This window comes from Podarcis filfolensis, assembly GCF_964270895.1.
Source record: "Podarcis filfolensis genome assembly, chromosome: 14".
Taxonomy (NCBI): Eukaryota; Metazoa; Chordata; class Lepidosauria; order Squamata; family Lacertidae; genus Podarcis; species Podarcis filfolensis.
The window spans coordinates 17016266-17040958 of record NC_139616.1 but is presented as its reverse complement, the minus strand read 5'-3'; the positions used below and the strand labels follow the sequence as shown (position 1 = coordinate 17040958).

Below are 24693 nucleotides of genomic sequence, written 5' to 3'. Positions count from 1 at the left end.
TTGTGCTAGCTAAATACTAGGGAACTGAATATCTTTTATGTACCACGCAAAAAACAATTTCACATCTTCCTTGCCATGAAACAAAGGAAACTAATATTTATTGTTAGGTTTTAAAGCTCATAAATTAACTGAAATTAGCATCAGTCTACCCTCCAAAGCTGTATGGTACTTGAATACTGCTAGGAAGGGAGTATAAATAGTAATACTTTTGGTTAAGTTGTGAACAGGAAGGAAACAATGTATTTCAAGCCCTTATAAAAGTTACTCTAGTTTATTAGAAGCTACAGTATAAAAGGCTAGTTAAAACTATTTACATGTCTCTAGGCCTACAGCAGCAAATATTCTGACTTTTCTATCTCTCCAGAGACAGGCATTTTGCCAGAGGTAGTGGTCTTCCCTCTGGGAGGTGCTGCAGAGGAAAAAGTCTGACATACTGCTTTTCTGTCCTCCAAAAAACCCCTCTAAGTGTATGACAGAAGGCTAATTTGCACCCTAAGTTAAGCATAGCCATCAATTACTACTTGAAGCAACTTGTAACAATACACTTGTTCTGTAGGCAATACCCCTCAAGCTTTGAGCAAGAGTAGCAGGTAGAAGCTGGGACCTAGAATGGGTTTTTCCTGACATCAATGATTTCTGGATACGACAGGCCAGTCCTGTACAGCTCCATGTGAGACTTCAGCAGAGGAGCTAGGCTCAGTGGCAGAGATGCTTCCTTGATCTGGCCACCTCTGGATAAGAAGTCTGTCTCTTTCTGGCAAAAGTCTTCCGGTACTAAGGTGTTGGCACTGGATAATGAAGACCGCCTCCAGGTGGATGGCAAGGCTGCATGCACCAGGTCCCGGGGTTCATCCCCGCTTCTGTGGGTTCTTTCAGAGAGCTCTATCTGCACGGGATCCAACATGCTACTTGCACTAAAGTCACCATGTATTCTAATCGAACCAGGTCTGTCCTCAGCTGCACAAGTGATTCTTTCCATACCTATATGAGAAGAGAAGAACATTTTAGACAGTAATTTCCTAGGGTCTGTGCGGTGTAATGAACAAAAATGGCCGGAAAAATTGGCAATTCCATGTACAGCGAAAACCAACAGGAGTATAGTAAAATTAAGCCATTTGGTCATTGAGCTCAACACTGCCTGCTTTCTGCCCACCTTTGGTACTGCAGGAGAGACCTCTGGGTGATTTGAAGTAGATCAGCAAGGGTTTCCAAATCCCACTTTTTTGTTACTACCATTAAACAACACACCCAAATTATACTTAAGCGAAGAAAGCTTGACCTAACCAGGGACAATCATCGTGCCAGGGAATGGGGGACCATTCCTGGGCTTAGAATTCTTTTGATTTAGTGCATGTCTTTTTGCATTTGCCTCTGGATTGTGGATCTTGGGAGCTAATAAAAGACCCAAAGTAAGCCTGAAGTCTGTCCACCTCTGCAATCTCTGTTCACGTGCTCAGAGAAAAAGCTGTGGAGCAGACAAGAGCATACATATATTTTTTTCTGAAGGCAGAGATTGATAATGTGGCTTCAGAGAGACTGGACCCTATCTCTTTCATAAATACAGTGCTGGTGAGCTCAACTAGTTTCCCCCTGCAAATGGCTTTCATAACAGTGCTGAGAATGCCAAGGCTGAAGGGGAAAAATATATATTAAAATGGGTTGTGTTGATTTCACCTTTTCCCTACCTGGAGATTAAAGCTGAGCATTTTCCCATGCTGGGCATATGTGCTACAGCCCTTCCAACATCAGTGTACATCTCTCCACAAAGCAGGTTCCAAAACATGTTAAGATTGATGGCCCACAACAACCACTTAGAGCCACTGTCTGAGCAACTTCCCCTCAAATGCTGCTCCAGTCCATAACTCCCTTGTTCTCCAAAGCCTAATTATCATTTCCAACTGTAACCAAGTAGGTGTAACAACAATGGTCCCCATTCATTCACCTCTACTTCCCTGTTTTCAGTTTTAAATTTTTTTTTGGCAGCAGGCACCAGTCTATTTTGGTGGCCTCTGTTACTTTTAAGGCACGGGTAGGTCTAAGGTCCAAATACAGCCTTCCCAAGCCACACCACACAGTGGCTCAGCTTCACTGTGTTTTTGCCCGGCTGGCGTGTGTCCTTGAATTCTGATAATGTATCTCGTTTGGATGGAGAGCAGAAAAGGGCACGTGAGAATGTCTGCAGAAACTAGTTTACGGTGCTAAGGTGAAATTTACTCCAAATGCCCTGCCCACTTTTGCCTGACTCCACTCAGCACAGGAATTTGGCCCTCTGAATGAAAAAGGTTGCTCATCCCTGTTCTAAGGAACCCAGTCCACCGCTTTGCCTTTCAAGACATGTTTGGGACTGTGTGCTTGGCTTGCTGTGTAGAATAGTCACATCTGAACCGTCATCAGTGGCAGTGATAAAAAGACTTAAGCCTCCAGAGCCGAGGTTATCCTCACCTTTGCCTTGTCCCTCCAAATCGCTCATGCTCAGCTTCTGAGTCAGCTCGTGGTTGGCCCACTTGTAATGCGCCAATTCTTTTTCCAATGCCTGGATCCTTCCTTGGTACTGAAGCCTGCTGTTTGCCTGCCCCTCTTCCATGTGCTCTGTGTGAGAGAAGGGAATTAAATACGCAGTCTGCTGCGCAGTCCAACTGGAGATTTAACATGCCAAGTGATGCGCCAATGACTACAAAGGCCCTTTCTTACCCCGGCTCTGCTGGAGCAGAAGCTGAATGTTCTGCTCATGCTCTTTCTGCTGCAAGGTGAGCTGGCGGTCCATCTCCAAGCACTGGCGCTCCAGTGCTACTTCCAGCCAAAATACCAGCTGCAGCTGCTCCTCCAGCTGCATCTCCAGTTCGGAAAAGGCAATGTGCTGCCTGTGTTGATCCTCTCGCAGAGTCACCACCTGGCCAAAAACACAAACTTTCTGCATGGTCTTCTCGCAACTAAGGCATCATCTTGTTAAGAGAACTGAAACAACGTATGCGTATGGCACTGACAGATTCATGAAGGTGAAAAAGGTGACCCAGTGACAATGTGGGAAGCCATGTAATCCTACTTTACTTGGGTCTGGATTGGACAGCCACTGCAGATGGAGGTTGGAAGCTCCTCTGTGCAAAACATAAATGAAAAATCCCCTCACACAGAGAATGGGTATTTCAAGGAGAAGTCTAACCCCCGACATCCTAGTTTTCTATGTGTAGGGATGCCTTCTTGCTCCCTTCCTATACAACCTACTGCCCAAAATGGTGGCAGTCTAAATGCGGGTTTACGGTATTGTGCTTGTTTTTACATCTACCTCCCTGAAGCTCAGCACTGGCACCCCACAGGAATGTGTGCTGAGCCCCTACCTGTACATATGACTATACATATGACTATATTTCATCTGATCTATCTACTGCAATTATTAAGTTTGCAGATGATACTACCATAATGAGTCCAATTACAGGTGGAGATGAATCAGTGTACGGGGGGAGGTTCAAAAAGTATCTACATGGTGCCTAGAGAAAAACTTGCACCTAAATATTAGCAAGACAAAGGAGATGGTGTTGGACTTTCGGAGGAAGAGAGGAGAACTAGTCCCGTTGTATATCGGGGGGTTGTGTGGAGAGAGTCTTTTCCTTTAAATTCCTGGGAGTTTACCTTAGTGAGGACCTCACTTGGAAAATCAACGTAACTCAGGTGGTCAGAAAGGCCCAACAGAGACTCCATTTGCTCAGGGTCTTACGAAAGAACAATGTTAAACAACAATTGAACTCCTTCTACCAGTCCACAATAGAAAGTGTCCTCTCATATTGTATCACATTGTGGTACGTTGGCTTGACAGCCATGGACAGAAAGTCTTTACAGAGGGTGGTTAATACAGCACATGATATCATGGGCTGTCCCCTGAGCCCACTAGATGACATTGCAAGGGATCGATGCCTTAGGAGAGAGAAAAATTCTCAGGCGATTCACACCCCGGCCAGCACCTCTTTAATCTTCTACCCTCGGGCAAGAGATATAGAAGTATAATCAGTTGTACCAACAGGCTAAAAAACAGTTTCTATCCATGGGCTGTTAGGCTGCTGAATGGAAAATAATATAGTGCAACTGACTTTCTGGGTTGGTGTGTTGTGCGACAAGCACACAATGAGATTGAGTGTTTGTGGGGAGGGGGGAAGGAGGCTCGGTTAATTTCATTGTACACAGGTTGTACATTGACAATAAAGGTATTATATTTATTATATTTTAAGAACCAGGAAAACCACTGAGACAGACCTAAGCTTGACTAAAAGTTTTGCACCCCTGGGTAAGGGCCTGGGCCTCTGATGTGCTCATATTGGACAGTGCATTGCTCCACAGAGCAGAGCCACAATTCGACACCTGCCTTATCAAAATACTTGCAAAGCAGTGCCCGGGTCTCGGAGGATGAGAGGTAGCTGAGTTTGGCCATCAGATTCATCTCGCATTGGGATAGGAGACTGGCTGAGGACCGCAAAACACGTTGCCGGCAAGTGATTGACTCGTTTTTGTATTCAATGGCAGCATCTAGAGCCTCAATGGCTTCATCTAGCTGGAAAAGGATCCGTTCCTCCTGAATGGAGAGGAAGAAAGCAAGAAAACTACTGAGAGGGAAAGGATAACTTTAGTTGCTTTGCAGCTAATAACGTTTAGTTCGGCTGGGCAGAGAGGTTCCCAGTCCCCACATTTAGCTGCTCTCATAAACCTGAAATATAGTTTTAGTGTGACTCCCACTTTGCGTACAAAGGCTGATCATAATTTGCTCGAAGCCTTTTTGCTCAAGTCCTTGGCCAAGCAGGGACCTGAGTTTAAAATTTAGCATCTAGGAAAGAAATAGGATGGCACTCATGGACACAGTGCCCCAAGAGTCAAGACACCAGATATATTTTCATTTTATTAAACTTACATCCCACACTTCCTCCCAAATGAACCCAGGGTGTCATGTCCCAGTTCCACTAATGACCTAGTCTTAAGACTCCTGCACTCCACGGAGGCTCATTTCTTCCACCTTAGCGAGCAGTTGTGTTCTGCACTCATGGCAATCGCACCCTTGTTTAAAGATGAGAGGAACTGCACAGCATAAATTAATGAATAAACGAAGATGCACACAGGTCATTTTCAAAGCACTTTAAGAGAAAGTTCCCTCTGAAATATACCTGTCTAGAATGTTTATAATAAGAACCTACAAATCACAGAAAAAGAAACAAATCATCTCTAGTATATCAACTATACTTGCAACAAGAAAAGCTGCCAATTAACCTCTGGGGACAGCAAGGTGCCCTGGCGAAGCTTGTTGTCTATCTCCAGCCTTTGTTTGAGCAACTGGTCCTTCTCTTGCCGTAAGTTGTTAATTTCTTGCCGGATCTGTTGTTGATCATGCGTGCTGCTGTGGCAAAGCTGCCCATTCTTCTGCGTCAGTTCCTTTTCCAGGTACTCCAGGCGGCTGGACACCCGCATGATGTCATCATTCAGGGCCTAAGCCAGAAAGAATCGAGGAATGGGGGGGGGGGGGTGAGGAGAGATCCTTAGGGTTGCAAGTCCGCCAGTTGCAGCTTATGTCCTTGCAGTTTACCAAACATCACTTAGTTTTAATTCCTCAGGGGAGGGAGCTAACAGAGCTAACCCTATTCAAAGAAGGAATAGCATAGCAACTATAAGGGAAAAGAGGGGACACATCTTGGCACAGAATAAAACAATTACAGTGGTACCTCTTAAACCGAAGCAGTTCTTAAACTGAGGTGCGCTTTCCCTAATGAGGCCTCCCGCTGCTGGTGCCCTTCCACCGTTCGGATTCCGTTCTTAGACCGAGGTGAAGTTCGCAAACCGGGACACTACTTCCAGTTTTGCAGAATTCATAGACCGAATCGTTTGTAAACAGTACAGTGGTACCTCAGGTTACAGACGCTTCAGGTTACAGACTCCGCTAACCCAGAAATAGTACCTCGGGTTAAGAACTTTGCTTCAGGATGAGAACAGAAATCGTGCAGCGGCGGCGCAGCAGGAGGCCCCATTAGCTAAAGTGGTGCTTCAGGTTAAGAACAGTTTCAGGTTAAGAACAGACCTCTGGAACGAATTAAGTACATAACCAGAGGTACCACAGTACTTAAACCGAGGTCCCACTGTATCTTCTTGAAGGGAGGATGACAGCTAGCATTGATCGAGTCTCCTGTACCCGAAGGAGGACCCTATTTATTTATCCTAAGAGGGAGGGTCACCTCCCTTCAACCCTCAGGCAATTTTCTGCCTTCATGCAGATTTCAGGTGAGAATTCTGTGTCTTCCCCCCCTCCTCAAGTGGAATGAGTTGTGAAAGGCGAAAACCAAGGAGGAACTCTCTCCTCAGGTCTCGCCCCCAGCAGCCGCTATACACTGTAATGGCGAGGAGTCTCTGCACAGGCCTCATTCTGCTAGGTGGGCACCAAACAGTGACCAAGGGAGTGAACTAGACTGCTGCCACCATATAGCCACCTTTCCCCACTGCACCTCTCCTAAGCAGCAACCCCCACCCCTCACTTCCTTCAGCTTCCTTCTGCCAACAGCATATTTTGGTCATTACAGCCCAATCCTATAAAAAGGTAAAGGTAAAAGGACCCCTGACCATTAGGTCCAGTCATGGACGACTCTGGGGTTGTGGCGCTCATCTCGCTTTATTGGCCAAGGGAGCCGGAGTACAGCTTCCACGTCATGTGGCTAGCATGACTAAGCCGCTTCTGGCGAACCAGAGCAGCGCACAGAAACGCCGTTTACCTTCCCGCCGGAGTGGTACCTATTTATCTACTTGCACTTTGATGTGCTTTCGAATCCTAGAAATATTTACTTGTAAATCAAGCCAAAAAAATATTTCAATGAGCTTTAATTTTGCAATGAAGTGTTTCTTCCTCTTTTTGTTTACACCTTCTCCATGAACAGATTCGTTAATACAAGCTTCGTTTTTGTACTCCCCCACCCCAGGTTTACTAAGAAAAAATATTCAGCATGGATCACGTTATACTTGCCACAAAGAAAATAATGGCAACGAGCAGCTCACCTTCCACACCCAAGGGCTCACCTGGCTAGAGCGGAGCCTCTTGTTCTCAAGGCCATTCTTCTCCTGAAGGAGCGCTTCCTTTTTGGCCACTATGGCTTCCCGTTTGGTCAGCTCGTCTTCCAGCTCATCCAAGGCACGGCGTTGCTCAAGGACTTTTTCCATCTCGAGGTCCAGCCACTTCTTCTGCTCTTCGATTTTCTGATGGGAAGGCAAGGCAGAGGGAGAGACTGTCAGAGGGACTCAGACTGTCAGAGGGTCCAATCCCTGGCATCTCCCAAAAGGGCTGGGAAAGGGGGACTCCTGCCTGAAGTCCTAAACAGCCACTGCCAGCCAGAGTAGACAATACTAAATGAAGCTATGGTCTGATTCAGTGTACTGCAGCTTCCTATGTCCCCCCAATTTCAGGACATAACACAACTGGATAAAATAAAGACAAGACTTGTAAACCCAGGAAATGATTTAACTACTATACAGTCGTACCTTGGAAGTCGAACGGAATCCATTGTGGAAGTATGTTCGACTTCCAAAACGTTCGCAAACCAAAGCGGGGCTTCTTCCATTGGCTGCAGGAAGCTCCTGCAGCCAATCGGAAGCCCCATTGGACGTTCGGCTTCCAAAAATAGTTCGCAAACCAGGGCAGTCACTTCCGGGGTTTGCGGCATTTGGGAGCCAAACCGTTCCACTCGCAAGGCGTTCGTCAACCAAGGTACAACTGTATTAACTCTTCAAAAAGCACCATCTCTTATTGCTCCCAATCCTGCCCTTTTGAAGGGCATTTCACACACCAGCCTCAAGCTGCTGAAGATGAAAGGCACGTCAGCCCTTGCCCCATTACCTGCTGCTGTTCTAAACTGATCATGGAGTCGTTGCTGCCACTCCTGCGCTTCCTTTGGAATGCTGCTATCTCCTCGGTCTTGATGCGCAAGATCTTCTGGTGCTGCTCATGCTGCAGCTCCAACTCCTGAAGGTGAGTGGAGGGGAAATTCTCAGACCCGCAAGGTATCATTTATTTAAAGGCATTTCTATGCACAACCCTTCATAGCAACATATACCGGGGGGCTCATGGCACAAAATGCAACTATGCAATTAAGATGCAATACCAAACAACAGACCACCTTCTAAAGACTCCATAACATCAAAACATATTCAGAAAGCCAAATGGGTAACTCAGTTCCAGGTAGTTATATTTATTATGTATATTGTTCTCCAGTGCTGTTTTTCTAGAAAAAGAGGTGCCAGAAAAAGCCCGGTTCGTCTCCATTAAAACTAGAACTTCAATTGATTTAAAATGCCCCCGAGAATAAAAAAAAAGTCTTAACCTGGTGACAAAGATAACATGGGTACCAAATTATAATTGGGTACCAAATGGGACGCAGGTGGAGCTGTGGTCTAGACCACTGAGCCTCTTGGGCTTGCCAGTTGGAAGGTCAGCAGTTCAAATCTGCGTGACAGGGTAAGCTCCCATTGCTCTGTCCCAGCTTCTGCCAACCAAGCAGTTCGAAAGCACACCAGTGCAGGTAGATAAATAAGTACCGCTGCAGCAGGAAGGTAAACAGCGTTTCTGTGCCCTCTGGAACTCATCACGGTCCTCTGTGTGCCAGTAGCGGTTTCATCATGCTGGCCACATGACCTGGAAAGCTGTCTGTAGACAAACACCGGCTCCCTCAGCCTGAAGCGAGATGATCGCCGCACCCCACAGGTGCCTTTGACTGGACATAACCGTCCAGGTGGTCCTTTACCTTACCTTTATATTACCTTTTATGGGTACCAAATGAATGGATTACATGGCCAATGAAGGAGCCCTCTCTTGTTTCCACCTGCTTGATTACTGGTTGTGGCAGTCAGAGGAGCCTCAGTGGAAAATGTTATTCTCCCACAGGTTGATACAAGGGGGCCCTGGATCCCAAAGCCTTGAAGGGCTTTCAAGGTTAAAACTAGCCTCTTTAACCTGAGGTAGAATATGCCAGCAACCAGTGTAGTTCTCTTTAAAAGGGTCCCTTCCGACTCTACAATTCTGTGAACAGCTAGGGCCATCGCTGCTCCTGAATACTCTTTGGCCTTGGCACTGAAGCCCAGCCACCCCTACCTTGACACGGTGCTGCCCTTTGTGCATCTCTGTCTCCAAGCGCCGCTTCTGGTCCACCTCCTCCCGCAGCCGCCTCTGCAGCTGCCCCTGTTGCTGCCGCATCAGCTGCACGTTCCTCTCCAGCTCCTGCAAGCGCTTCTCGTTCTGAGCGGAGAGAGAGGCCAGCTTCTCCGTCGCTTGCTTCTTCTCTTGCAGAATCTGTTGCAGGATGGACAATAAGGCAGGACAGCTAATGCCAGGGGCTGAAACGAGGCTCTCAAAATGGAAGAGGCCTTTTTGAGACACCCTGGCACTCTGCCACCCCACTCCCCAATATAAGTAGTGCTCCGGGGCTCACCTTTGCCTTGCTCTGAGCTGCTGCCACTTTGGTACGGTATTCCTGGAGCTTCCGCTTCTCTGCGGGGTTTCGGGGCTCCTTGCCCTCCAGCTCCCAAAGCTGCCTTTGGCCATCGTTTAATTCCACTCGCACCAGCTCTGCTTCCTGCTCCAAGTCGCGGATTTTCTGACAATACTGCTTGTTCATCGTCTGCGCATGCTTCCCTGAAAGACACAGACACTTGGCATCACCACAAAAGGCCAGTCTGGCACCTGGGGTGGTCTTTGGGGGGGAGTCAGTGGGGGGGGGGGGGAATGGAGCAGCAAAAAGAACATCATTTTAAGGAGGGGGACTTCATGGAGATCAATTGCAGGTCAAAATCAAGACACTCCAAGACAGACTTCAGTCTCTTCTTCCACTAGCAATTAGGAAGAGGAAGACATGACAGCAGCAGTCTTGTCAGCTCAGTGTTTGGTAAGGATGTAATAGTAACTGTAAGCCAGGATGGGAATAAGAGAGAAGGAATAACTCTTGCAATGTTACAAAGACTTTGGATACTTTGGAGGATTGTAATTTGGATGAACTATAATATGCAGTTGATTAAGCTATACAAAGGACCCACGGAGGGGAGGGGAGGAGAGATGTCCTATGATTCAGAAGAATCACCTTTTATTTTATAATTTAATTTTATTAATTGTGAGATTAATTTTGCTAAACCAATAAAAATCAATTTTTTAAAAAGGGAATAATAGAAATTAAAATTAGACCAGAAAAAAGAGAGGACAAGCAGACGTTGTGCTGGGGAACAGGAAAAGAAAGGAATAAGAAGGCTGAATGGCAGTAAATATTTGTTATTGCAGCATGACACAGATAATAATTAATTATCCCTTTACCACAGGGGGTGGGCAACCTTTTTTTTTCTTATGGGGGCTGCATGCTGGAAGGGGCAGAGCCAGAGGCAAAAGTGTTCTGGATAAAACCAGAGTATTTTAAAAACTTGCGCACCACTTTTCATGTATAAAATATTGACACACACACACAAAAAAAAAAAACCACACCTTGTCTTGCTTCAATTTTCACTAAGAATACCTCAGATAAGAATTTCCAGTTCATTGCAAGCCTGTTCAGAAGTTAGTCCCTCTGGGTTTGATGGAGAGGCTCTTAAGTAAGTATACAGAGGCTGAATTTATTTTGGGAACACAAAACAATACAGCTACTACTCTTGAAAGAAAACCGAAGCAATTCCTTTCTGGCTTTATGTGCTGTACACATACACACGGCAGAAGACTGCCAATTGGCTCTCATTCAGCTTGGAGAGAGGTGAATGCTTTTCCTCAAGACATACAACCAAGATTTATATATATATATCTTTTATAAGGACCTACTTGAAAATAAAACCCCAAGGTGGTTGTCACCGATGGAAGCGAAGGCTCAGAAAAAGCTCAATATGGAGGCCAAATGGCCAAAATATTGGGAAATTCTGGAACAAGAAGGAGACAAATTGAAATTGCAGAGTTTTGAGAAATTAAAAGATAAAGTGCGAGACTGGCTTCACTATTATCAAATAAGGGAGGCTTACAATTTGGACAAAAAAATTGGCTTCCAGGTGGAAAAATCAAAATTGGAAACAGAACTGTTAGATCCCAAAACTAAGATACTTTCAAGAATGTATAACTTGCTGTTGAAATGGAATACTCAGGATGAAACGGTTAAATCTGCTATGATTAAATGGGCACAAGACGTTGGACATAACATTATGTTTGCTGACTGGGAACAGTTGTGGACCACAGGTATGAAATTTACGGCATGCAATGCCTTAAGAGAGAATATTATGAAAATGATATACAGGTGGTACATGACACCAGTCAAGCTTGCAAAAATCTATCATTTGCCCGATAATAAATGTTGGAAATGTAAAGAAAATGAAGGTACATTCTTTCACCTTTGGTGGACGTGCCCAAGGATTAAGGCTTTCTGGGAGATGATATATAATTAAATGAAAAAGGTATTTAAATATACCTTCCTGAAGAAACCAGAGGCCTTTCTCCTGGGCATGGTCGGCCAATTGGTGCCAAAGAAGGATAGAACTTTCTTTATGTACACTACGACAGCAGCAAGAATACTCATCGCAAAGTATTGGAAGACACAAGATTTACCCACCCTGGAAGAATGGCAGATGAAAGTGATAGACTATATGGAACTGGCGGAAATGACTGGCAGAATCCGAGACCAGGGAGAAGAGTCGGTGGAAGAAGATTGGAAGAAATTTAAAGACTATTTGCAGAAACACTGTAAAATTAATGAATGTTAAAATGATGTTGGATTGAAATTAAGCGGCCTTAGCAACAAGGTTAACAAGAATATGTAAAAATGTATTGATATTGGATGAAAATATAAAGTTATAATATGTTGAGATATAGAATTAAGATGAAAAGAAAGAGGGTAAGGATTTGCTGAATTAACCATGTGAACGGGAATACAAAAAAGGGAGGTGTGAGGAGGTCGGGGAAATAAGTAAACGAAATTTAAGATATGAAAAGATTGATTTGTTTTTAACTATTTTCTATTTATTTTTTCTGTACTTTGTATTTTTTCCCCCTATGTATTTTTGTACTTTTTGTATTTTTCCTTTCCTTTTTTCCCCCTTTCCTTTCCTTTTTCCTTTCCTTTTTTTTCTTTTTTCTTTTTTATTCTGTAACTTTCTTCTTTTTGTAAAACCTTCATAAAAATCTTTTTTTAAAAAAACAACAAGATTTATATATATATATATCTTTAATCAAATATAGCACTGCCCCTTCCAGTTGTTCTGAGACGATATAAAGGGGGAAATGCTTTCAAAGTAAATAAAAATATGGAGGACACAGGAAAAAAGGGTCTCTGCTGGGATGCTAAGATGCAGCAGTTTCCTGAGGCCCCGGGGTTGGCCAGGCAGAGCCCCAAAACTCCCCTATCCTCAAGTCAATCACCCAAGCTACATCTCTACTTAAGAGTGCTCCTCACCTGTCTTGATGAGTTCCACAATCAGGTCTTCCTTCATGCGGATGTTGATTGCCAATTCACGGATCTTCTGGTGGGCTTGAAGCAGCCGCCACTCTGAATCCTTCCCTGAAAAGCCTTCTCCAAGGCTGCTCAGCTCTGGTCTCCTGCAGTCCTCTGTGGAAAAAAGAAGCAAAATATAGAAGTGCCCTGGCAAGAATCCAATCCATATAGGTGAAGGGACAGAAGGCACCAAGGCAAGAGTTGCCTAAAAGAGATATTGGGCATAATATTCCATTTTCATATTGGGAAAAGTTATGAAGGAAGGACTTAAAATTTACAGCATGCTGTTCGTTGAAGGGGACTATATGAAAATGATGTATCGCTGGTATTTAAAATCCACAAAATCAGCAAAAATGTATAGAACTGCTTCAAATGTATACTGGAGAAGGAAGGCATGTTCTACCATATGTGGTGGATGTGCAAAATAACAAAGCTTTCTGGGAAAGGATATATAATGAGAAATGTTTAAAATAATGTTTGTGGGGGGAAAGAAGCATTTTTTACTAGGAATTTTATATGCAGAGATACCAAAGGGGCAGAAACTATCATTTATGCATGCAACGACAGCAGTACTGATACTACTGGCCCAGAGATGGAAAGAAGATAAAGTCCCGACCAGAGACGAATGGTTGATGAAGATGATGGACTACGCCGAAATGGCAAAAATTACAGGGAAAATCAGAAACCAGGTAGAATGGGAAAATTTTACAATTTCCTTAAGAGAACACTGTAAACAACTAAAAACTTTGGCAAGATTTGAGTAACACTTGCAATGTATAGAAAACTAAGGTAAATAGGGATTATTTTAAGAAAAATTGAGAAAATATATGACGCAGCAGAAAAAGTTTCATATTGGAAACCATGAAAAGGTGGAGGGAAGTCTAAGGATTCAGGGAATCCTAAATGTTGATGATTATGATTAATTTTTGAAGTCAAATGTATAGTGTAAAATTGAATTTAATAAAAATAATAATAACAACAAAGAGTTGCTTACTCCAGGTACAGCTTGAAACATCCAGGGTGTCCTGGTTTTATATTGCTATCAGAAGAAGAAGAAGACGACGAAGAAGAAGAAGAAGAGGAGGAGGAGGAGTTTGGATTTGATATCCCGCTTTATCACTACCCGAAGGGGTCTCAAAGCGGCTCACATTCTCCTTTCCCTTCCTCCCCCACAACAAACACTCTGTGGGGTGAGTGAGGCTGAGAGACTTCAGAGAAGTGTGACTAGCCCAAGGTCACCCAGCAGCTGCATGTGGAGGAGTGGAGACGCGAACCCGGTTCACCAGATCACGAGACTACCGCTCTTAACCACTACACTACACTGGCTCCACATAAGAGTTTTGAGAGTGGCAACCGAATCTCCTCTTACCTCTCGAGGGTTCTGGAGGCTCCTCCTGGATCAGGGCTGGATTGCTCTTATTCCATTGTCTGCTGCTTCTCTTGTCCGAAACCTCCTCCTGGCTGCAGCTGTAGATCCCATTTCTAGAATGGCAACCAAATTGGTCACTTTATCCAGAGGGCTTGCATAAGCAATGCGGGAAAGAAAAGTTGAAATTATAAAGCACACACCCCACCCTGAGTCCAGACAGAAGTAAAGCTGGTGGCATTTCAGTCAGTTTCTCCTTCATTGTATGGAATTCATCACCTTTGATGAATAAAAGTTAAGGGATCACACAAGAAATAGAATCAGGTAGGTAGCATATATATAAAAATTGTCAAGTGGCACCTTAGAGACCAACTAAGTTTGTTCTTGGTATAAGCTTTCGTGTGCATGCATACAAAAGCTTATACCAAGAACAAACTTAGTTGGTCTCTAAGGAGCCACTGGACATTTTTTAATATATATTTCAACAAGAAATAGAAGATTTTGTGCACAGAGCAACATCCTTTCTGCAACAGGGCTAATGTTCTATTTTATCATCTGAACTGCCCTGTTCCAAGCTGGCAGCATCTGCACGCCTGCTCAGCGAGTCAGCCACATTCCCCTATATTGTTAAGGGCAGTTCATGCATAAAATATTCTCCCACTTGTGTTAGCTGGGTGTTTGCAAGAGGTGGGCCTCAGACATTCCAATTTCAGACACTGATACAAGTAAGTCGCTGAGTCCGGCAGAAAGGCAAGGTACCCCACACAAGCAGTATCCCTCCCAAACAGTGTTTCCCAAACTTGGGTCTCCAGCTTTTTGAACTACATTTCTTTTATATATATTTATATTTATTAAATTCTGTTTTACAATTTAGAATACTCATTTAAACATCCTTAAAATATCAATGACTTCCCTTCTTCTCTTTCCATAGTTCATTTTTCATATCATAAATCCCTGCATATTTTACAAACTTAAACCATTCAGTAGTCTATTATTACATCCATCATAACTTATTTACGTGGTTGAATTTATCTTAATGCTGCCAACATTTTCATGTGTACACAATTCCCCCCCATATATTCAAGAAACATTTTCCAATCTTCTCTAAACATATGTTCTTTTTTGTTCTCTTATTCTATATGTTAAGTCTGCAAGCTGCGCATATTCCAAGTTGCCATTCTTCTTTAGTTGGGACCTCACTCATTTTCCCTTTGGGGGCTGCAGTAGTGGCATACATAAATAACCTTTTTTGACACCTGGGAATTTCCATCTGAAAAAAAGAACTCTGGTTTTTTCCCCCAGAAAGTATATTTAAACATTTTCCCCCAACTCATTATGAATTATTTCCAATTCATTATGGATTATTTCCCCAAACTCTTTTACCCTTTTACAGGTCCAACACATAAGAAAGAACGTTCCCTCAACCTCATCGCATCTCCTAGCAATGAACTACAATTCCCATCATCCCTGACCACTGGCCCTGCTAGCTAGGGATGATGGGAGTTGGTAGTCCAAAAACCACTGGGGACCCAAGTTTGGGAAACACTGCTCCAAAGTCTCAGGAAGAGATAGCCAGGTGGAGATGCTAGAGACTGAACCAGAGTTATGCGAAGTAGGTGGGTCTGTAAGTCCAGCATCAGGCTTTTCACTCACCTGCGTCGGTAAAGGGACCTTATCTGTTCACGGTCTCCCTTCTCCACAGATGGCTCCGCTGCCTGCTCTGGAGTCCTGTCAATCTCCTGTGTTTGTATCGTATTGTTAGCCTCCAAGCTGCTCACCAAGCCACAAGGCAGTCTTTGGCGGTACACCAACAAGTTCTTACCATTGAGGATTGGGGCACTGCACAGCTGTTCAGAGAGAGAGAAAGGAATACTAAGTGAAATACCCCTGACGTGTTGCCTGCACCCTGAAATTATTTGTCCTCTGAAGGGGAAACTTCAAATCCTTAGCTCTAACTCCTTCAAGGAAGTCTGAAAGAGTAACAGGTTCACCAGATTATCTAACCCGTTTTCTACCCCCGACACTCCCTTACCTGAAGATGCAATTGTGGCAGATATATCCAGTAAAAGTACACACAAAATACCTGTGATCCGCAAATAGCTTCTTAATATTTCTAGGCAAAAAAGTAAAAGGTAAAGGACCCCTGGGTGGTTAAGTCCAATCAAAGGTGACTTTGGGGTTGTGGCGCTCACCTCACTTTCAGGTCGAGGGAGCCGGCGTTTGTCCACAGCTTTCCGAGTCATGTGGCCAGCATGACTAAACCGCTTCTGGCGCAACGGGACACCATGACGGAAACCAGAGCGCATGGAAACGCTGTTTACCTTCCTGCCACAGCAGTACTTATTTATCTACTTGCACTGGTGTGCTTTCGAACTGCTAGGCTGGCAGGAGCTGGGATAGAGCAACGGGAGCTCAGCCCGTCGTGGGGATTCAAACTTCCAACCTTCAGATCAGCAAACCCAAGAGGCTCAGTGGTTTAGACTACAGCGTGGTCTTACATTAGACTTACTGTGCTGTTAATTCTTTTCAGTGGGTGGACAAATGATATACTGGGTGGCTCCTCCCACTCACTCCAGAGTTATGCTAAAACTGTGTGAGGAAGCACCTCCCAATTTTACACAAAAAGTTGTTGAGAGAAGAAAAGTAATGAAGGAAAAGCTCTCCCAAAAATATTGCATCAGAAATATTTCCTACACACAAAGTCTACGTTGTCTTCTCTGCCTCACCTCGAATAAAAGCAATATGATATTTACATCACTCACCACTTTAAATTCAAATCTCCAGGACATCCAGCTTGCTTAAATTGATGGGCTGGGGGAAGGTGAAATAGGTCATTTCTCGACAACACTCATGAGGAAGCAAAGCTCAATGTATCATGATAGAATACCCCAGGGCAGCTCACAAACCTTGCTGTGCTTATCACGGGCAAGCCTAAGCCGGTGGTGAGACTGGGCAACATCCACAGGAGCTGTGTGAGGCCTCTGGTCAAGCTGTACCAAGAAGACGTTCTGCAGCAATTCAGGAACACCAAGTCTGGGCATCTCTGTCTGCAGGTATGTTTGTAGTTTGCAGATGATGTCATGTTGCTCCTGCAGCTTGTCACTCTGTGGGGGAAGGGGGAAACAAGTTTTGGTTGCCTCACAGGGTAGTCAATGTGGTGCCCTCCAGAAGATGTTGAACTGCAGCTCTCATCATCCCGGGCTGCTGGCTAGGCTGGATTCTAACAGCATCTGGATAGACCTACCTTAGAGTAAAGGTAAAGGGACCCCTGACCACTAGGTCCAATCGTGGCCGACTCTGGGGTTGCGGCGCTCATCTCGCTTTATTGGCCAAGGGAGCCGGCGTACAGCTTCCGGGTCATGTGGCCAGCATGACTAAGCCGCTTCTGGCGAACCAGAGCAGCACACAGAAACGCCGTTTACCTTCCCGCCGGAGCGGTACCTATTTATCTACTTGCACTTTGACGTGCTTTCGAACTACTAGGTTGGCAGGAGCAGGGACCGAGCAATGGGAGCTCACCCCATCGCGGGGATTCGAACCGCCAACCTTCTGATCAACAAGTCCTAGGCTCTGTGGTTTAACCCACAGCGCCACCCACATCCCTTTACCTTAGAGTAACAATACGCAAGATGATAGGAGATGGACTCTTCCATGTATTAAGAGCCCAGCAGATACTGCTGGGTACCCCATCCAGTGACAGCTTAGCTGAACGAAGACTGCAAGCAAAAATCCCGAAACTCAAAGGTTGGAAAGGTGACCTGTAAAAATGCTGGTGTGGACTCATTTTCAAAAGATGAACCAATTGTCTTCCTAGTGGAGTGAAGGAAAGAAGAGAGCACGAAACCTTAATGAAAGTAAAAGGGAGGACAAGAAGAATCTGGCTGCAAATATGGATTTCTCTGTCTGAAGATCACCATTGTGCCCACAAGAGAGGAAGTCTGCACATGGCCTAAGTGATACCTGCAGCTTGTACTGTTCCATGGCATCCTCAAGGGCGGCTAGAAAATCCCGATTCTCCTCCTCTAAACGCTCCACCTGCCTCTCCAACCTTGCCATGTGTTCTTCTCTCACAGCTTCAGATCCTTCCATGTGGTCTTCTTCCTTCTGCCAAAGGGAAAGGAGGGTGACACTTGCTACCTAAGGTACTGGAGTCCTGAGGTTTTATAGGTCAAAAACAGCACTTGGAATTGAATCAGGAAGTTAGAAGGCAGCCACCATTGTCAGGGTTACATGATTGGTGTTATATGTTACATAGATCGGTGTTATATGATCAAACCTCCTACTTCCAGCCAACAATCTGGCCACTGAACTCTGCAATAGTTTCTGGCCTATCTTCAAAGGCATGCATGTGCATAATGCATTGCTGTAATCTAACCTAGAGGTTACTAGAATGTAGACAACAGAAGGTATCCTATCCATGTCCAGAGAGGGTTGCAGCTGAGCCACCAGCCACAACTGATGGAAAGAATTCTGTGCCACCAAGGCCATTTGTGCCTCCAGGAACAGTCATAGATCCAGAAGTATCTCCAAAACTGTGCATTTGCTCCTTTAGGGAGAGTGCAACCCCAAACAGGACTGGTTGAAGCCCACCTATCCGGTTAAAGGATCTACCCACCATCGGTGCCTCAGTCGTATCCCCATTGAGGATCAGTTTATGGGCTCCCATCCAGTCCATCACTGAGGCCCTACACACCTACTGCCACATCTGCCAACGTAAAGGAGAACAGAGTGCTCTACCACTAAGCATCACTCTTCATTGGCAATGTCAACAAATTGTACTGAAGTCTGTCCTGGATCTGGCATCTTTGTATACCCTAAAAGGGGTCCAGATTAAGACAACTACATGACCAGCTGACAACCTTTGCAGAAGAATCTCATCTCCCATACGAAACCCCCCCCCCAAAGGACCTGCGCATTCTTGCCCACAGTACTATCCTTTCTTTGTAATAAATATTTAGAACCTACTTTACTTTCTTGATTGTAATCTATTTTAAGGTGTGTGTTGTTGTTTTTTTTAAAAAAATGGGATTTTAAAAAATGGTTGTGGCTCACCCTTGTGGCTAAGAAATCTGAAAAAATAATAGCAGAGAATAATAGTACCTGAGACTTAGTTGGCTTGGAACCTGCCGCCTTATGGTTTTGATCTTCCACTGAAGTGCTCTCAATGCCACTGTCTAAGCCAGAGGCTGAGCTCAGCTCGCTCCTCTCGCTCTCCACAGCACACAACCACTCCTTCACCCGCAGGATCTGGTCCACAGTCAGATTGCCTTCCCCTTGCAATTCCATGAAGAGCTGGTACGCGGCGTCCGTACAGGTCCTGTAGCGGCTGCACTCTGCATGCAAGCGGGTGGCATTATCCTGCGAAGACCGCTTGATGGGAGCTTCGGAACGGTTGATGATACGTGTCTCGGAGCGGTGTCGCTGCTCTAGCGCCCTCTGCAGGCTCTTTATCTGCAGCTGCAGCTGCTCCATGTGCTCCGTCTCCTTGCAGCAGTTCACCACCGCCCTGTTCTTGATATTCTGTGCACGGTTGGCATAATTCAGCGTGGTCAAGCTTTCGTCAAAGTCAGAGGAGGAAGGGCTGAGGCAGGCAATCATCACGGTCTTGGCATTCCCACCAAGAGAATCTTTCAGGATCCTGAAGAATATGACAGGAATCAGTACAGTGGTACCTTAGTTGTCAAACGGCTTGGCTCCCGAACAAATAGGCTCCCGAACGCCGCAAACCCGGAAGTAAGTGTTCCGGTTCGCAAACATTTTTTGGAAGCCAAATGTCCAACGTGGCTTCTGATTGAGTGCAGGAAGCTCCTGCAGCCAGTCGGAAGCTGCACCTTGGTTTTCGAATGGTTTCAGGAGCTGAATGGACTCCCTGAATGGATTAAGTTTGAGAACCAAGGTACCACTGTACATCCATTAGCAAGGCTGAAGCTGAACAGACAAGGAGGACAATAAAATTGAACATTCCGACTACTGAGCCTGCCTCAGAAGCAGCAATCGGGACAAAACTAGCAGAGATTCCAAGCGGCAAGTCCAAGTTAGGAAACACAGAAAGAGAAGAACCCCCCCAAGTGGAAAGACGGCACAGTCAAGACATGAGCAAACTGCTCAAGAAAGACACACAGGACTGTGCCCTAATGCAGGCCACTGTGGATAAAAAGAACAGCATACTACTTACCTGGTAATTTTGGAATCCCGGTAAGGAATGTGGCTGCCTTTCCGGCGGGGGTCTCCTAATGCGCTAATTACATTGCCCAGAGCCAGAAGACTGCTGTTGATCTGGATGCTCTCCTTGAGCCTCTCCCCAGTGTTCCCCGTCTTCACCACCCGCTCAGAGCCTGCCAGATCCACAAAGTGAAATTTGGAGGAAAGAACCTGGCCAGAGGCTGGAACCAAGACCTTTTCTTGAAGGGTGAGGCGAGTAAGACGCCCAGCACTGCGGCGCTGCTCCATGGTCACGGTGAAGATGGAGTGCGAGCGGCTTGACTTTCTGTTGATGTGGGTGGCCCCAGTGTGCTTGGCCATGTTGCCCATTTCCAGTAGGCTCAGGACTTCGTCCAGGCCTTCCACTTCGGTCTCCTTCACCCCATGCAGCACTGCAACAAGAGGGATAGCAAAGAGGGAAAACCAAGAGCTAAAGGGAGCTCCAGCTGATGAAGCTTTTCTGCCCCAGCTGATGAAAGCATCAAGGTGAGTTAAACAGCTGAGCAACAAGAGGCTACGTAAAACCCATTTAATTAATTAAGTAATGAAAGCAATAACTCGGGCTAATAACGGCACAGCAAGGTCACTGTGTACAGGGAGTCAAATCCTGAAATAATGTATGATTCAAGAGGTAAATCCTGGGGCAAGAAGCCTGTACAAGCCTAGTTTTCAGCCATACCAGGGAAGCTAGAGGGAACTAAACTCCAGTTTTGGAGAAGAGGTAAAAAGGGAAGTGCTAGATTGTTAAATCCACAAAATGCAGACCAGGCAAACCAAAGTGCTACCTGCTCGATTTGCCAACTAGGAATGGCAAGGAAAAGGAGCAATTCCAACTACAACGAGAAGTCAGGCTTTTAAAGATGCAGGGAGCAATAGCAGCAACAGTTTGTTCGTTTTTACCAATATTGCCCTTGTCATCTTCCCGGATCTGTATGTCCTTGCTAGCTGTCTCCACCTGCAGCAGGTCCCGAAACTCCTCCTTATACACTTCTAGATAAGAAATGCGGACCGTGTAATCCAGCAAGTCATTCTCATCCATGATCTTGAAGGCTTCAGCCATGGCTCGTGGGATTATGCCCTGCTCATCCTCATTGATGGAAGCTGGAAGCAACAAAGAAAACACATTTGTTGGGAGGAAATTGCAGGCTGTAATGGATGTGTGGGGAACTAATTTAATCACCAGGAAGAAAGTTATTATACCGAAGGTGGTTATTGTTTGCTTTTAACCAAACTGATTCAGAAGGCAACTTTGCTGGCAGAACACAGGTTTCAATAACAGTTCAGCATGAATTTAGCAATCCACTCGTTAAAGTGTGTCCCACACACTTTAAGGGGACACACATCTATTCAATAAACCAGACAGCCAAATCCCAGCAGATATTACACTGATTATCCAAGAGTCCCCAGTTGTCTCAAGTAAGGCATGAAGCTGAAAAATGTTTCTGTCCCCACCTGAGACTGTACAGCAGCCTTGCAAAAGGAATCCACAAAAGTTACTAACCCACAAAGTACAGTCATACCTTGGATCTCAAACGCCTTGGCTCCTGAACAAATTGGCTCCCGAACGATCAAAACCCGGAAGTGAGTGTTTGTTTCTGAAAAATTTTCAGAAGCCAAAAGTCCGACGGGGCTTCCTGCAGCCAATCAGAAGCTGCGTTTTGGTTTCCAAACATTTTGGAAGACAAACGGACTTCCGGAACGGATTCTGTTTGACTTCAAAGGTACGACTGTACTTTATTAGCCCACTTGCCACAAACACACATATAATAGCGCTAGTGGCACAGTGGTATGGGTGTCAAGGAACCAAGCTTCCTCCAAAGTTTACCCTCTTAGCTCCCTTGGAGTGAATCATTCTTACAAAAGCTTTTTTTAGAAACCTGATTGAAAAATTTCCTCAAAACATTTAAATCGGCTTCACATTTTTGGAGAGAGTAAATCGGCTACACTGGGTGCTTTAAAGTCTCAACTTCATTACTTGAAAGCACGCAGTCACTTGCCACCACTGTGTCATCAAGTGATTGACAGATGGGCAGCTCCACCCACCTATGAAATCAGGCCCTTGAGGCTGGATCCTTTTGTGAACTACAGTCCACTTGCTCAGATGCAGGCTATGGTTTATCTTATTTGTTTAAAGAGTGGCTTACATACAATACAGTCCCTGCCTTTACAATAAAAAGTAATAGGGCTACATGTACCCTGGGTAGAGAGGAAAGAAGAATGCAGGACATGCTATTCATGCAAAAGATGGAACTCACAGACACTAGCTTCTCCAATGGTGTAGGTCTTCCCTGAGCCTGTCTGTCCATAGGCAAACACAGTAACATTGAAACCTTCAAAGAAAGCTTCCACCAGTGGCTGTACACAAGCAGCATACACAGACTCCTGGTCCGAGGATTCGGTGAAGACTGTGTCAAAGTGGAAATGGCGGCTGCGCCCAAGAGTAACTTCCTTAGTCTCCGGGTCACCTTGTAGGCAAGTTTGGTGCCCATGCAGTCGTTCCTTGGGAAGTAAAGGTCGAATGCGTACAGCCACCCTGACAGGAACCTCCACAGTTGGTGGTTGGAGTTTGGCTTTCAGACCCATGGCTAGTAGCAAATGAAGAGTCAGGACATCTGAAAACCAAGTAGGAGCGTCATCTCTATGCCTGACATGCTATGAAAAGAGGAAAAGCCAAGTTAGAGTAGAGAGCACAAGCAAAAATAAAATAAAGTACTGGTTAAGGCATATGTTATGTATTTTTGGATATCTAGGTCACCTTTCAGCTAAAGTTTCCAAAACAGTTAACAATACAAATACAATACAGAATATAAAACGAGCCCTGCTGGATCAGGCCGAAGACTTAAATAGTCCAGAACCATGTTCTGAGTGGCCAAAAATGCAACAGAAATCTCCCCACTTGCTATTCCCAGAAACTGGTTGAATAACATTGCATCAAAGCAAGTGCATCTTCCTGTCACTTTTCCTACTGCAAAATGTCAAGACCTCTCAATCAACTAAAATTGCGCAACCTAAATTGGCTGGTACGTGATTGAATCTGAAAATAGTGACAGCTTGAAAGCACCCATAAACAGCAGCCAGTTTCAAAGAAATCTAACAGGTTTTTAAATAAATTTCATCATTTTAACCCTTCTCCCTTACCCCAGCTTTGCCCACCTGCAGCTCAGCACCTGTTTTTAAAGGAAGGCATTACAGTCAGTGTGATGTAATGGTTAGTGTGTCATACTAGGACCCTAGGAGACCAGGGTTCAAGTTCCCATGCAGCCGCTTCGCGGCTGAACTTGGGACAGTCTGCCTAACCTACCTCGCAGGGTTGTTGTGGGGACTAAATGAGGGGGCAGGAACAACCTATGCCTCATTTGGAGAGAAAAAAGGTGGGCTAGAAACACAATAAATGAATAATAATAAGTGGCAACTTTAATTGCCCTATGAAAAAGTTGCACTAGCAGCAGAGCACGTAGAAATTATAGGCGTAACTTTTTCCGAATAACTTGGCCCAAAAATCCCAAAGACTTTCCCAAAGAGAAGCATCAGGCGTGGGGCTAGCTGGAGTCACCCCTGAGCACCCCACGAGAAAATGTGGGGTGGGCACAGATCGCATAAGCAAAAAAGGGGGGCGTTGAGGGTTTTTGTTTTTTGTTTTTTTTTTTTGGAGTGGGAGACAGCCAGGGTCGAGGAAATTAAGAAGGGGGGGACCTGCATGGGAGATGCGGCGGGACAAACGGCTCCATGCCCCCTGCAGGGAAATAAGCCTTGAGCACATCAAGCCCGAGGGAGCGGGACACCGCGAACTCCCTGCACATGCTCAGAGGCACCCTTCCCAGGGAAGCCGCTGACGAAGCGCTGTGCACTTTCCCACCTCACCTCGCCGCCGCCGCCGCCGCCGCCTCCTTTTGAGCCTTGGCGCGGCGATACCTACCCAGAGTCGAGGCGTCGGCGCTGGGCGGGCCCGACTAGGCCGGCGCGGAGAAATGGCGTCGGCAGGCGGCTCCGCCTCTTTCCTTGGCGAGGGAGCCGTCAAGTGAGGGAGGCTTTTGGAGAGGAGAAGGAGGCGGCGGCGGCGGGAGATGTGGCTTTTAAAAATGAGGGAGGAGGAGCCGCCGCCGCCGCCGCCGCCGCCGCCTTCTTTCTCCTCAGGGCGCCGTCGAGGAGGCCTCGTTTCAGGCCCTGCCAGGGCAGCTGGTGCTCCCTGTGTGGTTTTGTTTTTCTCTCCAGAGGATGCTATGTTGTGTGGATGTTTGCAACCCACAGAAGTCCAACGACCCACGCACCAGAAATAGTTAAAAATAAAATAAAATCAGTCAATACATGCTTTGCAGAAGATAAGACATAACATTTTGCAAGCACAGGAAGAAACGCCACAGACAGAATAAATGTCACGCACAGGAAGATCAAGGATATATAGTTCGAGATCTTCACTCCTAAAATCATAAATCCAGTGCTTTTTTTCTAAAAAAAAATGATGTTTGGAGATACTTTCCTTTTGACTCAAGGAAATCACCATTTTATAGTTCAAATCGGGGGAAATAAATGGATAATGGATGGACAAAAGTACAAAGATTCACAAAATGTTAGTTTAGGGGTATGGGTACCCCTGCATCCTCCCCTCCCCCGAAAAAAGCCCTGCATAAATCACTTAATGTGTCAACACGAATAGAAGTTGTAAATATTGCA

The 24693-nt window shown here is 45.3% G+C and overlaps 1 protein-coding gene across 4 annotated transcripts; it reads right to left on the bottom strand.

The window, feature by feature from the left end:
* Positions 1-242: 242 nt before the first annotated feature.
* KIF7 (kinesin family member 7) lies at positions 243-24437 on the bottom strand. Of its 4 annotated transcripts, none has more exons than XM_083586234.1 (19): positions 23939-24437; positions 22278-22666; positions 20923-21123; positions 19997-20414; positions 18922-19459; positions 17782-17925; positions 16728-16925; positions 15475-15668; positions 13825-13937; positions 12417-12569; positions 9438-9640; positions 9101-9298; positions 7850-7975; positions 7036-7212; positions 5248-5463; positions 4355-4561; positions 2692-2890; positions 2443-2589; positions 243-981 (listed from the first exon to the last, which is right to left on the bottom strand). In XM_083586234.1, exons 2-19 carry the CDS (start codon positions 22603-22605, stop codon positions 605-607), a joined length of 4137 nt encoding a protein of 1378 aa, XP_083442360.1. In that variant the 5' UTR covers positions 22606-22666; positions 23939-24437; the 3' UTR covers positions 243-604. The 4 variants fall into 4 exon arrangements, with proteins under 4 accessions (XP_083442360.1, XP_083442361.1, XP_083442362.1 ...); XM_083586235.1 differs by having other exon boundaries at positions 22278-22674; positions 23939-24037; XM_083586236.1 differs by having other exon boundaries at positions 23895-23958.
* Positions 24438-24693: the final 256 nt, after the last annotated feature.

Coding starts and splice junctions, on each gene's coding strand:
- KIF7 (XM_083586234.1), bottom strand. CDS start 22,605: ATGGGTCTGAAAGCCAAACTCCAACCACCAACTGTGGAGGTTCCTGTC. Junction 13,938..15,474: donor AGGTCCCTTTACCGACGCAG/GTGAGTGAAAAG, acceptor TTGCCATTCTAG/AAATGGGATCTACAGCTGCA. Junction 9,299..9,437: donor CAGCTCAGAGCAAGGCAAAG/GTGAGCCCCGGA, acceptor ATCCTGCAACAG/ATTCTGCAAGAGAAGAAGCA.